The 13,978-nt window shown below is 41.5% G+C and overlaps 1 protein-coding gene and 1 pseudogene across 3 annotated transcripts in view; one reads left to right on the forward strand and one right to left on the reverse strand.

Annotated features, from left to right (window-relative positions):
• Positions 1 to 13,978, forward strand: part of HELB (DNA helicase B) — a 35,741-nt gene that overhangs the window by 13,981 nt on the left and 7,782 nt on the right. For 2 of the 3 annotated variants that reach the window (XM_037063100.1, XM_037063103.1), the window contains exons 8-11: positions 5,938 to 6,019; positions 6,398 to 6,457; positions 7,585 to 7,813; positions 9,068 to 9,211. In XM_037063100.1, the coding sequence (XP_036918995.1) occupies positions 5,938 to 6,019; positions 6,398 to 6,457; positions 7,585 to 7,813; positions 9,068 to 9,211 (515 nt within the window). The remainder of the gene's footprint in view (positions 1 to 5,937; positions 6,020 to 6,397; positions 6,458 to 7,584; positions 7,814 to 9,067; positions 9,212 to 13,978) is intronic. The other variant, XM_037063102.1, reaches the window with a different exon arrangement.
• LOC118998739 (transcription factor BTF3-like) lies at positions 3,157 to 3,689 on the reverse strand (annotated as a pseudogene).

Below are 13,978 nucleotides of genomic sequence, written 5' to 3' on the forward strand. Positions count from 1 at the left end.
TTTTTATTATAATTTATTGATTTTGCTATTATAGTAGTCTCACCTTTTCCCCCTTTACTCCCCTCTACCAGCAACCCCACCCCCACCCCCATCCCTCAGGCAGTCTCCCCCCCTTGTTCCTGTCTGCAAGTCTTTCGTATAAGTTCTTTGTCTACTCCATTTCCTTACCGTTCTTTACATCTTCCTGGCTATTCTGTAACCTCCTATTTGTACTTCTTAATCCCCTCACCTCCACCCATTTTCCCTCTTCCCCCTCCCATCTGGAAACTATCAAACACTCTCTGTACCCATGGTTCTGTTTCTGTTCTTCTTGTTTGCTTAGCTTGTTTTTTAGATTCAGTTGTTGACAGGTGTGTATTTATTGCCATTTTATTGTTCATAATTTTGATCTTTTTCTTAAATTTATGTCCCTTTAACATTTCATATAACAATGGTTTGGTGATTATGAACTCCAGTTTTTTTCTGTCTGGGAAGTTCTTTATCTGCCCTTTATTGTAAATGATAGCTTTTGCTGGTTAGAGCAATCTTGGCTCTAGGTCCCTGCTTTTTATGACTTTGAATATTTCTTATCAATCCCTTTTAGCCCGCAAAGTTTCTTTTGAGAAATTAGCCAACGGTCTTATGGGAACTAACTGCTTTTTTCTTGCTGCTTTTAAGATTCTCTCTTTATCTTTAACCTTTGGCATTTTAATTATGATGTATCTTGGACTGAGCCTCTTTGCATTCAGCTTATATGGGACTCTGTGCTTCCTGGACTTGGTGAGTCTATTTCCTTCACCAAATTAGGGAAGTTGTCTTTCATTTTTTTTCTTCTTTCATTATTTTTTCAAGTAGATTTTCAATTTCTTGCTCCTTCTCTTCTCCTTCTGGCACCCCTAAGATGAGAATGTTGGACCTCTTTGAGTTGTCCCAGAGGCTATTCATACTATCCTCACTTTTTGGATCTTTTTTCTTCTTGGTCTTCTGATTAGTTGTTTTTTTTTTTGCTTCTTTGTGTTCCAAATCATTGATTTGGTTCTTAGTTTCATCCACTCTACTATTGTTTCCATGTAAATTGTTCTTGATTTCAATTAGTGAATCCTTCATTTCTGACTGAATCTTTTTTATGCTGTTAAGGTCCTCACTAAAGACCTTGAGCAACCTTATAACCAGTGTTTTGAACTCTGCATCTGATAGATTGCTTATCTCCATTTTGTTTAGTTCTTTTGCTGGAGTTTTGATCTGTTTTCTTCATTTGGGCCACGTTTCTTTGTCTCTTCATTTGGCAGCCTCCTTGTGTTTGTATCTATGTATTACGTAGAGTTGCTTTGACTCCCTGTCTTGGTATTATGGCCTAATGTCTTAGGCGTCCTGTAGAGTCTGTTGGCATAGTCTCTCTTATCACCCAAGCTGGGTACTTGAGGTGTTCTCTTCATGGGGCCTGAGTAACTCTCCTCTTATAGTTGAGCTTTGGTTGCTGTTTGCATGTCAATGGGAAGGATTTACCCAGGCCAGTTAGGGGCAAGGATTGGCTGTGACCACTGACCACCAACCTCTGCCATCTGTGAAGAATCAGCTGTTCAGGGGCAGGGTGGTGGTGCTGTGGCATGGTCTCTAGCTGTCCAATGGGTTTGTAGGCCCTGGGGTTTCCTGGGTGGTGAAGACCAAGGTCAGCCCCCACCTGTATTTTTTCCCCGGGCTACTGTGCCTGAGCTATAAAGCAATCAGAGGTGGCTGCTACTTGTGCTGGGCTTGAGGATTCCCAGGCAAAGCCAAGTTGTGAAAAAGGCTGGCTACTGAGAGTGCCAAGCCTGGGGCCACTTAGCAAGTGTATGGGGGTTTTGGGGACTCACTGAGGCCAGTTGTTGCTTGTTTGAAAGGATCTAGGAAGTTGTCAAGCAAGAGCTAAGGCCATTCATTTTATGGAAAATCTACTGTTAACAGCTGTAAGTTGGGTGGGACATAGCCTCAGGGAATTACCAGGGCAGGGCAAATGGTGTTAGCCAGGTTGATGGAGTCTCACATATAACACCTGCTTGCCAACTCTATGGTTTTTCCTGCTTTTCTGTCTGGGAGGAAACTGCCCCTCGGTTCGTGCCTTTATGCCAGAAACTTTATTTCCTGCCTGTGTGCCACTGGTGCCCTCCAAGCTGTTAGTTACCCTGGTGCTGGAGCTCTCGGAGTGAATCTGAGCAAGTTCTTGTGGAAGTTCTCTAGGGCAGGGATAGCAAACTCATTTTCACTGGGGCCACATCAGCCTCATGGTTGCCTTCAAAGGGCTGAATGTAACTTTAGGACTGTATAAATGTAACTACTCCTTAACAGTTAAGTGAGAGCTTGGCACTGCCACTGGGTAGAAACAAGGTGCTGGGATGGATAAAACAAGGTGGAGGCTGGATTCGGCCCGTAGGCCTTGTGTTTGCCACCTGTGCTGTAATGGGAATGCTTGGGGCTCCAGCTGGTTGAGGTTTTTTCCACCAACTGAATCCCCGCTGGGTTTGTAGCCAGAAGGTGTGGGGACTTATCTTCCTGGCACTGGAACCCTGGGCACTGGGTCCTGGTGTGGGGCTGGGACTCTTTGCTCCCGAGATATCCCTCCTGAATTTTTGATCCACTACACATGGATGTGGGACCAGCCTGTCTGTGTCTATCCCCCTCCTACCAGTCTGATTGATGTGGTTTCTTTAATTCTGTAGTTGTCAGACTTCCATTCAACCCAATGTTTGTCAGTTTTGGGTGATGGCTGTTTTATATTTTAGTTGTAATTTTGATGTTGTGCGAGGAGCTGAACCATGTCTGCCTATGAAGTCATCTTGACGAGAAGTCCTAGTTGCCACAGGTTTTCAAGGTATATCATTCCTACTTTGCTTTCACTCTGTGTGAAATTTAGTGACATTGAACTTTATCTTTAAGCCTTTCTTTTTTTCTGTATGTCACTGATCTCAGTTCCCTTGGGTCAGCATTCATTCACATGTTACAATATCCCTTTTTTTTTAAGCCTTGGTTCCAAACTTTATTCTCAGGCTTCTTTAGCTTAATTAGCTGCAGAGAATGATTGGTGTATAAGCAAAAACTGAAAAGAACTGCAGTGTCCAAGGGGATAGGCTTAAAAATATTAAAGATCTATATTTTATCTGATCCATAAATAAACTTTGAAAAAGCAGTTATAACGTAAAATAGCAGCTCCCAGTAATGTCTTCAAGTTCATCTTCTTCAGAAGTGGACTCAATTCAGTTTGCTTCATTCTTGGAAGTGTCATCAAAATTCTCCACAAGATCTGGAACTTCATCACCATCATTCTCTCCTGTAGCAAGCGGTGCTTTCCCACCCACAGATTGTTTGGCCAGGGCTTCGGCGAGTTTCCTTGAACCAGTCAGACTGTGTGCAGCAAGCTAATTGAAGACACTGGGTAGCCTTGCTGTCAGCTGCGTTGTCTCAATGAGGCCTGTGATGCTGAAAGTGTTGGTGGCCAGAGATGCCTGGACTTGAGGGTTGTGAAAGTGGGTCAGTCTTGTTTCGTGAGCATCTTGACCTCTTCGACACCAGAGATCTGTTTGCCTCTACCTTCCTGGAGGAGAAGCGAAGTTTTGGTCATCTGCGGTAGCTCAGCCACCTCCTTCTTGCTACGGGCAGTGCCTTTCCCACCACCGTGCACTTGTGCCTGCAGTTTGGCGAGTTCCTCTTGGTTCAAGGTGGTTTCTTTCATCTCGTTGGAGACCGAGCAGGCGCTGTGTGGGGGAGTAGGGTTGGCACTCGGGGTCTTTGGCAGACCAGCTGAGAATAAGCACCCCTTTTTCTTTTGAATACATAATCTTCTATAAATGCCTTCTGGTGTTTTGATTATAGAAATAATTTATATTCCATAAAAAAGTCAAATGATACAGAAATGCTTGAAGTAAAAATTAATATTTCCCCATAATCCTCTTGCCTCTTTCTCAAGACAACACTATAAAGGTCAGATACATAGTAAGGGCTTAGTGTTTTACATCGATTGGATTATAGGCTGCATACTGTTTTGTGATTATTTTTTACTAAATACGTTGTAAATAATGAACAGATATTTATTGTCACAGCTTAGTTAATAGTAGGTACTAGTATAGATGAAGGAAATGAGACTTAGATGGTTAAGTAACTTGGCCTCTTTGCCACTCCATTTAGATTTGCTTAAAATTTTGTTTGCTTATTTCTGACACTATTCTTTACATTGATGAAAATATACTTAAAATTTTTTCTCTTTCAGAATGGTAGCAGAGATTAACTGATGCTGTTTTCCTTTCTTAATTACAAAGTTTACCTGGAAAATGAGTCTCTTCTTTACGAAAGTGGAATAAATATTTGTTAGAGAGGCATATAGTAGTTTTTCATTAATAATTGATTAAGTTGTGGAGTAAATTATTCCCAGTATTGTGGAGTACAAAGACCTAAGGCAGGCTTCATAGCTGGGTTAGCATTTTAGAGATGTTAAAACATGAGAGCCCTGGCTGGTGTAGCTCAGTGGATTGAGCACGGGCCTGTGAACCAGACAATCACGGTTCGATTCCCAGTCAGGGCACATTCCTGGGTTGCAGGCCAGTTCCCGGCAGGGGCCAGTTCCCAGCAGGGGATGCACAAGAAGCAACCATACACTGATGTTTCTCTTCCTCTCTCCTTCCCTTCCCCTCTAAAGATAAATGAATAAAATAATATTTAAAAAAACATGAGAAAATCATGTATCATAGAATTGGTGAAATCCAATGTCCGTGTTGAGATACTGTACCTATTATCAATGAGATGCAGAGCAGAGAGAGTGAAAAAAGCGAGGACCAGAACAGCAGGATCCCGTCTGGAACCTTTGGGAATTCCTGTTCCAGAAGACCGGGGTTTCCTGGGGGTGAGCGGAGCGTTGGCCAATTTTTAGGGATAATCCCCCCTTCATCTGAAAAATGAAGTGCCCAGCTGGCAACCAGTTCAGCCTTCCCCAAACAGGGCATCATGAGGCCTGTGCTATTTCATTCTCCTTTGGTTCACCTGCTGTGAGGGAAAGGCAGAGAAGCCTGGAATATTCTCAATTTTTACATCTCTCTCTCCTGAGACACGTTTTCCATTTTGTGAATTGCTGAGAGAGATGAGAGGAAGCCTGCTTCTCCGTGCTCTGAGGAGGGACGAGCTGTGAGTGGCTGTGAGCAGTGTTAGGGATCCGAGCTCTGGAAGACGCATCCAGCCTCCCCGCTCCATTTGGAAAGTTATTTTTGCTTCCAAAAGCCTCAGTCTTACATTCATAACGAGGATGTAGTGGTGACAGTCAAGCTGTTTACTGGCTGGTAGGGTACAGTCACTCTGGGAGTGCATGCACCTGCTGCGCCAGGGCTGACCTTTTACCTACTGAATCCTGGGGAGGCCTGTGGGTTCCGGGGGAGGGAGACACACGGCCGGAGTGGGGCGGGCCCCGAGGCGTTTGGGGAGTAACTGTCTTCCAGCGATTATATAAATATCTCAGTACTTTGTACTGGTGTGCGTCTACTAAATAATTGGTGTCTCACGTGAGTGTTGTGGAGATGAAATTAGATGATATAACATAGAGCAGTTCTCCAATTACCATTCACTGCCTCTAGTGTCACCAGAACTTAAAACAGAAAGAAGCCTTGCATCAGTAATTCTGTTATGTGTTTTGTCCTCTGGTTCATGGTTTAAATTCTGCATTCACGAGCCCTCAGTGAATTTACAGTGACTGTGGTACAGATTAGAAACTGTCCTGTCTGTGGCTGAACTCTGTTGAGGACGGAGTTGAGACAAGGATGGAACCTTGTCTTCATTTTCTCGTCTCTCTGGCTGATGTAGGGGATGCAGCTGCTGTTCCCAGGGTGAACTTGTATGAGACGTTTTTCTGTGCCCATCAGCAGGGATGCTGAGGCTTCTCCACAGAAACAGTGTTGTAATTTGATGCTTTTCCATGTTAATTTTTTTCTCTTGAATTGTCAGATTTATATTCTGCCGTGAGCACTTTACTCAAAGAAAATGACCTACAGTGTGCAGAGACATCACAATTTATTGCATTTAGAAGGTAAAGCATTTGCAATATTTTAATTTTTCTGAACTAGCTTTTAAATCTTACTGCTTATTAATATAGATACTGTTTGAATAAGAGTCTCTTCTAGTTCATCACTGTTAATGTTCTCTCTTATTTTGAGGTATTTCTTTGTTAGACATGCAGAGGGCAGTTTCTAATCAGGGCTCTTTCTACAAAACAGTGCACAGTATTTGGAAAACTCGCAGGAAATCGGGATGGAGCAAACGTTTATGTTAAGATCAAATTTACAAAGTACTTCTTCCTGGAGAGAGTCCGGGAGACTTTGTATAGAATCCAGTATGTCCTGGTTGTTGGTAACAGAAATGCACATTGAACACCGTTGTGTGACCCTTGCGTTTTCACGTGTTGCAGGCGAGACTGCGACGTCATCAATGTGTGCTGTGGCAAGCACTACACGGGCCACCTGATCAAGTGAGTGCAGCGAACGGAAACTCTGGGGACGGTCCTTCCTTGATTCACTGTTCTTTGTTCGTTTTGACATTTATCACTGTGGCCACATATTTAAAAGACTTTTTTTCTCATTGGTGAAGATGATCTAGTCAATGAAATATAATATATATTCTTAAGAATAAAATTTTTGGTAAGAAAAATAAGGTTGTGGTTTCCAGATTGGCAAACTCCAGCTTCTCCAAGATGAGTGTGGGGCATTTGGGAATATTTTTCAAATCACGATATGTGTGTAGTGTGTCCAAGAACCTGAGCAACAGGATGCCCACCGAGAACACCGTAGTGAACATCAGTCAAATGTGGGTATAGAAAAGCTCTCTGTTTACACATAGGGAAGATTAACTCACATCTCTAGCATTTGTCAGCACCTACTATTTGTTAAGTGCAGAGAACCCAGAGATATGTTAGTTAAGGGAAGACACACACACAGATGTTAGGTAGCCTGACACAGGGTTAAAAAAGCACAAGGTTGAGGCCATGCAATCTGGGTCTCAGTGCCTATGAACTTGTGCAGGTAATTTCACCTTCCTGTGTGTGTAAAAAAGGATACTTTTACAGAATTTCCTTATAGAGGTGTAGTTAAGGATGAAATGAAATAATATGCCTCCGTGCTTATTGCAGCGACTGGTATGTTGCCAGCATTTATTCAATTTGCTGCTATTTTAATATGTTATAATTATTAGAGTAGAAATGTGTATAAGTGCTGTAAGACCCAAAATAGGGTCATGATAGGAGTGATGGGAGAGGAGCGGATAACTTTAAAAGGTAGAATCAGTAGATGCTTGAAATCAGTAGATTCTTAAAAATTACCAAGATTTTTGATAGTTTTTAGAATGTAGGGGGAAAGAGGTGTCACCGTATATGCTGAGACTTGTAACAATTTGGCTACGCCATGGTCTTGGGTTCGAGGTGTAGGGGGTTACACTGGTGGGAGCCTGATTTCTTGTGGAAGTTTGGAAAACAAAAGTGGAGCAAAGAAAGTGTAGAAATTATTTTGAGCATTGGATTGGACCTGAGTGGAAGTTATTGCTTACACAAAATGAAATTAGGGTTCTCGTGACCTAATGATTTATTATCACTTTCTAACCCAGAGACCATCAGAAGAGACTTATATTTGGAGTTGGTGATAAAATTTGTTGTACCAAGAATGCATATCTCTCGGATTTACTGCCTGAAAATACCTCCAACAGTCAGCGAAGTAATGAACTCGGGGCCAGTGGTGAGGACTTTAATTGGACTCCTCATGATGTTGCTAAAAATAAACATGACGTTGAGAGTGGTATTCGACTTTGCAATGGAGAAATATTTTTCATAACAAATGTGAGTGATAACAGAGAGTACCTTTTCACCTGTTAGAGGTTTCCTTTTTATTTTATTTTATTTTATTTTATTATTTTTTAAAGATTTTATTTATTTATTTTAGAGGGGAAGGGAAGGAGAGAGAAAGAGAGAGAAATATCAGTGTATGGTTGCCTCTAGTGCGTCCCCTGCTGGGAACCGGCCTGCAACCCAGGCATGTGCCCTGACCGGGAATCGAACTGCGATCGTGTGGTTCGCAGGCGCACGCTCAATCCACTGAGCTACACCAGCCAGGGCGAGGTTTCCTTTTTAAAAATTGCCCTTTCCTTCTGAAATAGGCACAATTCAGAATCCACACATATCAGAACCGACATTCGTCTTCCATAATATTTTGTTCAGGATTTTTGAATCCGTGTGTGAGCGTCATTGGTCTGCAGTTCTCTAGTAATGTCTTGTCTGATTTTGGTGTCAGAGTGGTGCTGGCTTCATAAAATGAGTTTCTGTAAGACTTTGTGAAAAAACAGTTTTAATAAGTTTGAAGTGCGTGAGGAACAAGAACAAGAAACAAGGGGCCCGTGATATTTTGCAAAGCATCATTTCCCTGGTGGCTGTGTGCATATAGAAACTGTGGAAGTGGTCACCTTGAATTTCTTCTAATTGTGTAAACACCCTCTTAAATATATAAGCTTATTCTTTAAAAGCAGTGAGGAGAGGTAGTTTTTGCAAAGAGTTATATGCCGATTTACATTGTCAGTACAAGAAATAAAATGTATAGATTTCAAAATAAGAAAGGCAACAATGAACTGTTTTCCAGATAATAAAATTTGGTTAAGTTTCAAGGACCAATAACTTCCATTTGTGTTTATTAAAATGTTTATGTGTATGTATATTCAGTTGCTGCTGAAGCATAGATTTTCAGCCTTTTGAAATTCTTAACAATTATAGTGAATATGCATGCTACCGTGTATTTTGGACCATAAGATGCACCTAGCTTTTAGAGGAGGAAAATAGGAAAAAAATTTGCAGCAAAAAGTGTAAAATATTTACTATCATAAATAACACAATATTTCACCAATGTAAATGTAAACAGAACCCGACAGCAGCATTAACAACCATTATTCCTCCCAATTTGGGGTGGTCGTGGTGCGTTTTATAGTCCAAAAAGACGATATTTTATTTATGAGGTACTCCCATTTTCTGTTCAGTGCAACTATAGATGTCTTCACAGTGTGCATGTTTGAAACCATACAGAACAGTTGTTTATTGTGGTGATAGGATAAAACGGATATAACTGCTGGAAAGAAAAGATCTTTGACCATTAATAACATGGCCGGCTTGGAAGTGACTGTGGATTTTGGGAAACTGATGAAACATTGTCGCATAAGACATGCATGGGCAAGAACTATTCACACTTTTCAGGTAAGCCTGGAGATTTATGAAGCTGTTCAAATAGCTGGCCACGCCATAGAATACCTTGTATTATTTTCTTCCTAATTTGTATTGCTTTTATTATTTTTTTTAAATTAAGAAACAAACTGCACCAAAGTACAGAAAATCCTGTATAGCCATAAACCTTTTACTCTTGTTGACTTTAGAGCCTTCTTTTTTCTGGAACTGAGACACCATAGTTAAAGCCTCATTCCTCGGGCACACCTCCCACCAGGGAGAGAAGCGGCAGGACCACAGGACTGAGTTTGTCTCCTACTTCCGTCTCCTGTGTTGCTGGTTTCGGCACTGTTATTGCTCTTATCTTTATTTAAAATTTTGATACTTTGTTCATCATGGATCTTTTGGGGTTTAATTTTTTTAAGATTTTATTTATTTATCTTTAGAGGGGAAGGGAAGGAGAGAGGGAGAGAAATATCAATGTATGGTTGCCTCTCATGCATGGGTCCCCTGCCAGGAACTGGCCCGCAACCCAGGCATGTGCCCTGACTGGGAATCGAACCACGATCCTTTGGTTCGCAGGCCTGCGCTCAATCCACTGAGCTACACCAGCCAGGGCTGGGGTTTAAATTTTGACTTTTAAAACTATTCAAATATTATTTATCTTGATGGCTGAGTTTCTTGGCATCGTCTTAAATTTTGCCTCCTAAGCAAGTGCCCCACTTATCCCGCCCTGGTCCGGTGCCTTCCCACCCTCCTCAGAAGAGGCTTCTGCTCTGCATTTGTCCATCCACAGGGAAGCAAGGTTACCAAGGTTTACACAAATGGTACTGTGATGCCTGGAGGTTTTTGTGACTCACTTATTTTTTAATTTAATCACCTATTATTGAGGTATAATTTGCATACATACTTTAATTACGAAGCTGCTTTGAGAAATGTGTCCCCTTTCTCCACCATTGTGAGGCAACCACCTTTTAGGTGGGAGTAATTTTAGGTTGACAGAGAGTTGGGGAGGTGCCACACAGAGTTCCGAACACCCTTCACCCAGCTTTCCCTCGTGTCGGTATCTTACATTATTCTGACATGTGTCAAAAAAGAAGTTGCTCTTGGTACAGTGCTATTAAGTAAACTATATACTTTATCTGGATTTCAGCAGTGTTTTCACTGTGCCTTTTTGTTGTTGTTTGAGGATCTAATCTTGGACTACAGTGCATTTAGCACAACTTAGTTTGAAGCTCTATTTTAATACTCTTGAATTCTCATAAGTTATTTGTGGCTCCGTTACATCTCTCATTGTTTTTGAGCTCCCCTCTCTGATGTTGGAATGTTGTTTTAATGAAGAAGCTGCATCGTCCTCCATTTTCATGCAGAAAAATTTTGCAGGTTGGCCTATACCCTCTACTAGTAGGTGGACATTAATTAGTGTAGATTTTTTAGTGTTTAAGTGGATGGTGTTGTAGTTAACTTACCCTGTCTCTTGGTTCCAAAAAGCATTTGCAACGGCTACAAAATGTGCACAATTTAACATGGTTTTCAAACAGATAAAGAAACAATACCAAGTGGAAAGTAAAGGGAAGGGTGGTCCGGGTTCCCGCTGGGAGCAGGTTGGCACGCTGCCCCACACACTGGCCTGTGTGCTTGCTGGTGTAGTCAGGCTGTGTGTTTGGCTTTACGTTTCCAGAGTGAGAGAGAGACAGTCGGGTGCTTGTGTCTGTATGGATAAAAATACAGCCAGGTGTGAAGATGTGTGGTATTTCTGGCTGTGAGATCCTAGAGAAATTTCCCTCGTGGTTTCTATAATTCTGAAAACTCGTATCATTCAGTTCTGGGAAATTTTCTTGAATAATTTCATTAAGATTTCTTGTCCCGAGTTTTCTCTGTTTTGTCTTTCTGGAACCTTTATTAGTTTGGACCTCTAGAAGTGATTATCTCCATTTCTTATGCATCTCTTTTGTTTTCTATTATGTTATCATTTCACTATATTTTCTGAGAGATTTCCTCAAAATTGTAATCCTGTCTTTCATTTTAGTCCAGGCAATGAAGAGTGAAGGGGTCTTTGTGATTGCTGGGTTGAGGTTGGAGTGAATATCTCTAAGTGTTCCTTTTACTAAATCTGGTTCTTATTTCATGGCTGAAATAGCATCTTTCACCTCTGAGGACATTCATCATTATCTTATATCAGCATAGTTTGTTTCTTCCAAATTCAGTTCAGTCCAACAAGTATTTTTTTAAATTTTTATTTATCTTTAGAAGGAAAGGGAAGGAGAGAAATATCAATGTATGGTTGTCTCTCATGCGTTCCCTGCTGGGAACTGGCCTGCAACCCAGGCATGTGCCCTGACTGGGAATCAAATCTCGACCCTCTGGTTCACAGGCCCGAGCTCAATCCACTGAGCTACACCAGCCAGGGCAGTCCAACAAGTATTTATTCAGTCAAACTCTGTTCTGGGTGCTTGGTATAGGTCAGCCCATGAAGCAAAGTTACCTGCCAGTGTGAGGATTACGTTTGCTGGAGAAGAGGGTAGAGACACACACAAGTGTAAACAAATTTGTAAACTATTGTGATGTTAGAAGGTGGTAAATGCTATGGAAAAGAAGTGGGGGTGGGGTACAGTTGTAATTTTAAATAGGTGGTCAGCATAGGCCTCATTGAGAAAGAAGGTGGCTTTGGGGCATGGACTTGAAAGAGGTAAAGAAGTTAACCATGTGGGTATCTGGGAAAAGAGCATTCTAGGTAGAGGGAAGAGCCAGAGTCAAGGTTCTTAGGTGGGAGCCTGTCTGGCATATTTGAAGAACAGGAACAGCAAGGAGACCACCGTGGGAGTGACTGGTGAGGAGGTCAAAGAAGTAATGTGGGGTAAGGAGGGTCAGAGGATAGGGGACCAGGTCACCTCCTAGGGTCTTGTAGGACTAACTATTATCTAGTACAGTGGTCAAATCCGGGCCATCACCTGTTTTTGGAAATGAATTTTATCGGTACAGTCACATTTACATACTGGCCATGACTGCCTTGCACCACACAGAAGGAGGTGGGTAGTAGCTGTAGAGACCACCCGGCCTGCGAAGCCTAAACTCTTACTCTTTGACCCTTTATAGAAAAAAGTTTTTGGACCCCATTCTAAAGCCCATATGGACTTTCAGATTCTAAATCTGTAAAATCATGAAGGGTATTAATCATTTGTGTCTATTCACCCAAGCTGTAATTTTAGAACAAATTTAGAGAGTAGTTATATAGGCAATTGACAGTAAATGTACAGCCCTAACCAGGTGGCTCAGCCGGGTGGAGCGCCGTCCTGTACACCAAAAGGTTGCAGGTTTGATCCCTCGCCAGGCGCCTACGGGAGGCAACCAATCAGTGTTTCACTCTCACACTGATGTTTTTCTTTCTCTCCCTTCCTCTCACTCTAAAATAAACATACTTTTGGGTGAGGATTTAAAAAAAAAGTAAATATATAAAGTGTGCCTCTTTAAGAAGTTTGAGAGTGTTAATGATTGAAGGATTTAAGATTTAAAATGATTGAAGATTTAAAGAAATGGATATATGATTTATAGCAGGTCATTGAGAAGTCAGGAGTCCATGTCCTGCTTTTCATGCACACCTTTGGCACGATGTTTCACTTTTGATCATCATTCATTCAGTACAACACCGAATAAAGAGCAGTGAGCAAAACAGATGTGGTCCTGCCTTCACAGAGCTTACAGTCCATTGAGGAATATAGTTAGGAAGTGACATTGTGGTCTGATAAAAATTCTGTCATAGAGGAAGTGTAGGCTGCTGGAAGGCACAGGGATTGGGGGCAGGGTCCTAGTGCTCATGGGGAGGAAAGGGGAGAGAAGGAGGGCAGGGAGCCAGGCTGAGGCAGGGCCACGTGAGCCATTTTAAGGAGATAGGACTGTGAGAGCCTGGGAGCCATGAAGGGGCTTTAAACAGAGTTGGGTGTGATTGAATTTACAATTTACAAATGTCACCGTAGTTTACTATGAGGACAGTGGATTGTAGCAAGTGTGAATACAAGGAGACTGATTATGAGGTTTTTGAATTTTTCTCAGTGTTACTTAGTCTATAAGTAACAATTCAGTTAACTAAATTTAGGTAGATGTGTACTCGTTTAGGAACACGCAGTGTAAAGTGCAAGGGGGAAATGGCGCTGTGTTTCTTCTGTTAAATGTGTTTAGCATTTCTGTAATCAAGTCTCATGTGAGTCCATTTCTGAGACTCAGCAGTATTGGGAGGAAGTGTTCGTCATACTTTTACCACCTGAAGAGTTGGGTCAGATTCTCTGTGTTTAGGGAGACAGGCGTGCTTGCTGTTTTAACTTGTTGGTTTTAACTGCGGATCTGTGTTTTCTCAGTGCCCGTCCTGTCAGGTGTCTCCCCACAGTTCTTCTTTTGGCAGGTTAACGTGGAAATCACAGGGGGGGGTGATGGTTCAAACCACTTCTCAGTTTATGTTGGTGCAGAAAATACAACATCGAAGGATAGCTGTCAAACTTCAAAGTTTTCTCACAGTTACATGGTGACTTCAGGCATTTTTCTTGTCTAGAAAATTCTTGGTTTGCTAAATTTAAAAAGCAAAGGTCCACTGTTCTCCTTTGCTTATCTTGAAAAAGTAATTGGTTCAATAATGGAAAATTACAGAAAAGTGCAAGGAAAAAAATTATCCATACACCCTTCATTTTAGACACAGTCTAGTTATAATTTTTATACAATTGCCTTCTATTTTGTGATTTATTTTGTTTTGTCACATATTTATTTTGTAGGTACTTTTTGGATCAGAGTGATTTTATGTTGCATAGATGC

Source organism: Sturnira hondurensis, unplaced genomic scaffold (genome assembly GCF_014824575.4).
Source record: "Sturnira hondurensis isolate 20B ecotype Veracruz unplaced genomic scaffold, ASM1482457v3 Scaffold0014384, whole genome shotgun sequence".
Lineage (NCBI taxonomy): Eukaryota > Metazoa > Chordata > Mammalia > Chiroptera > Phyllostomidae > Sturnira > Sturnira hondurensis.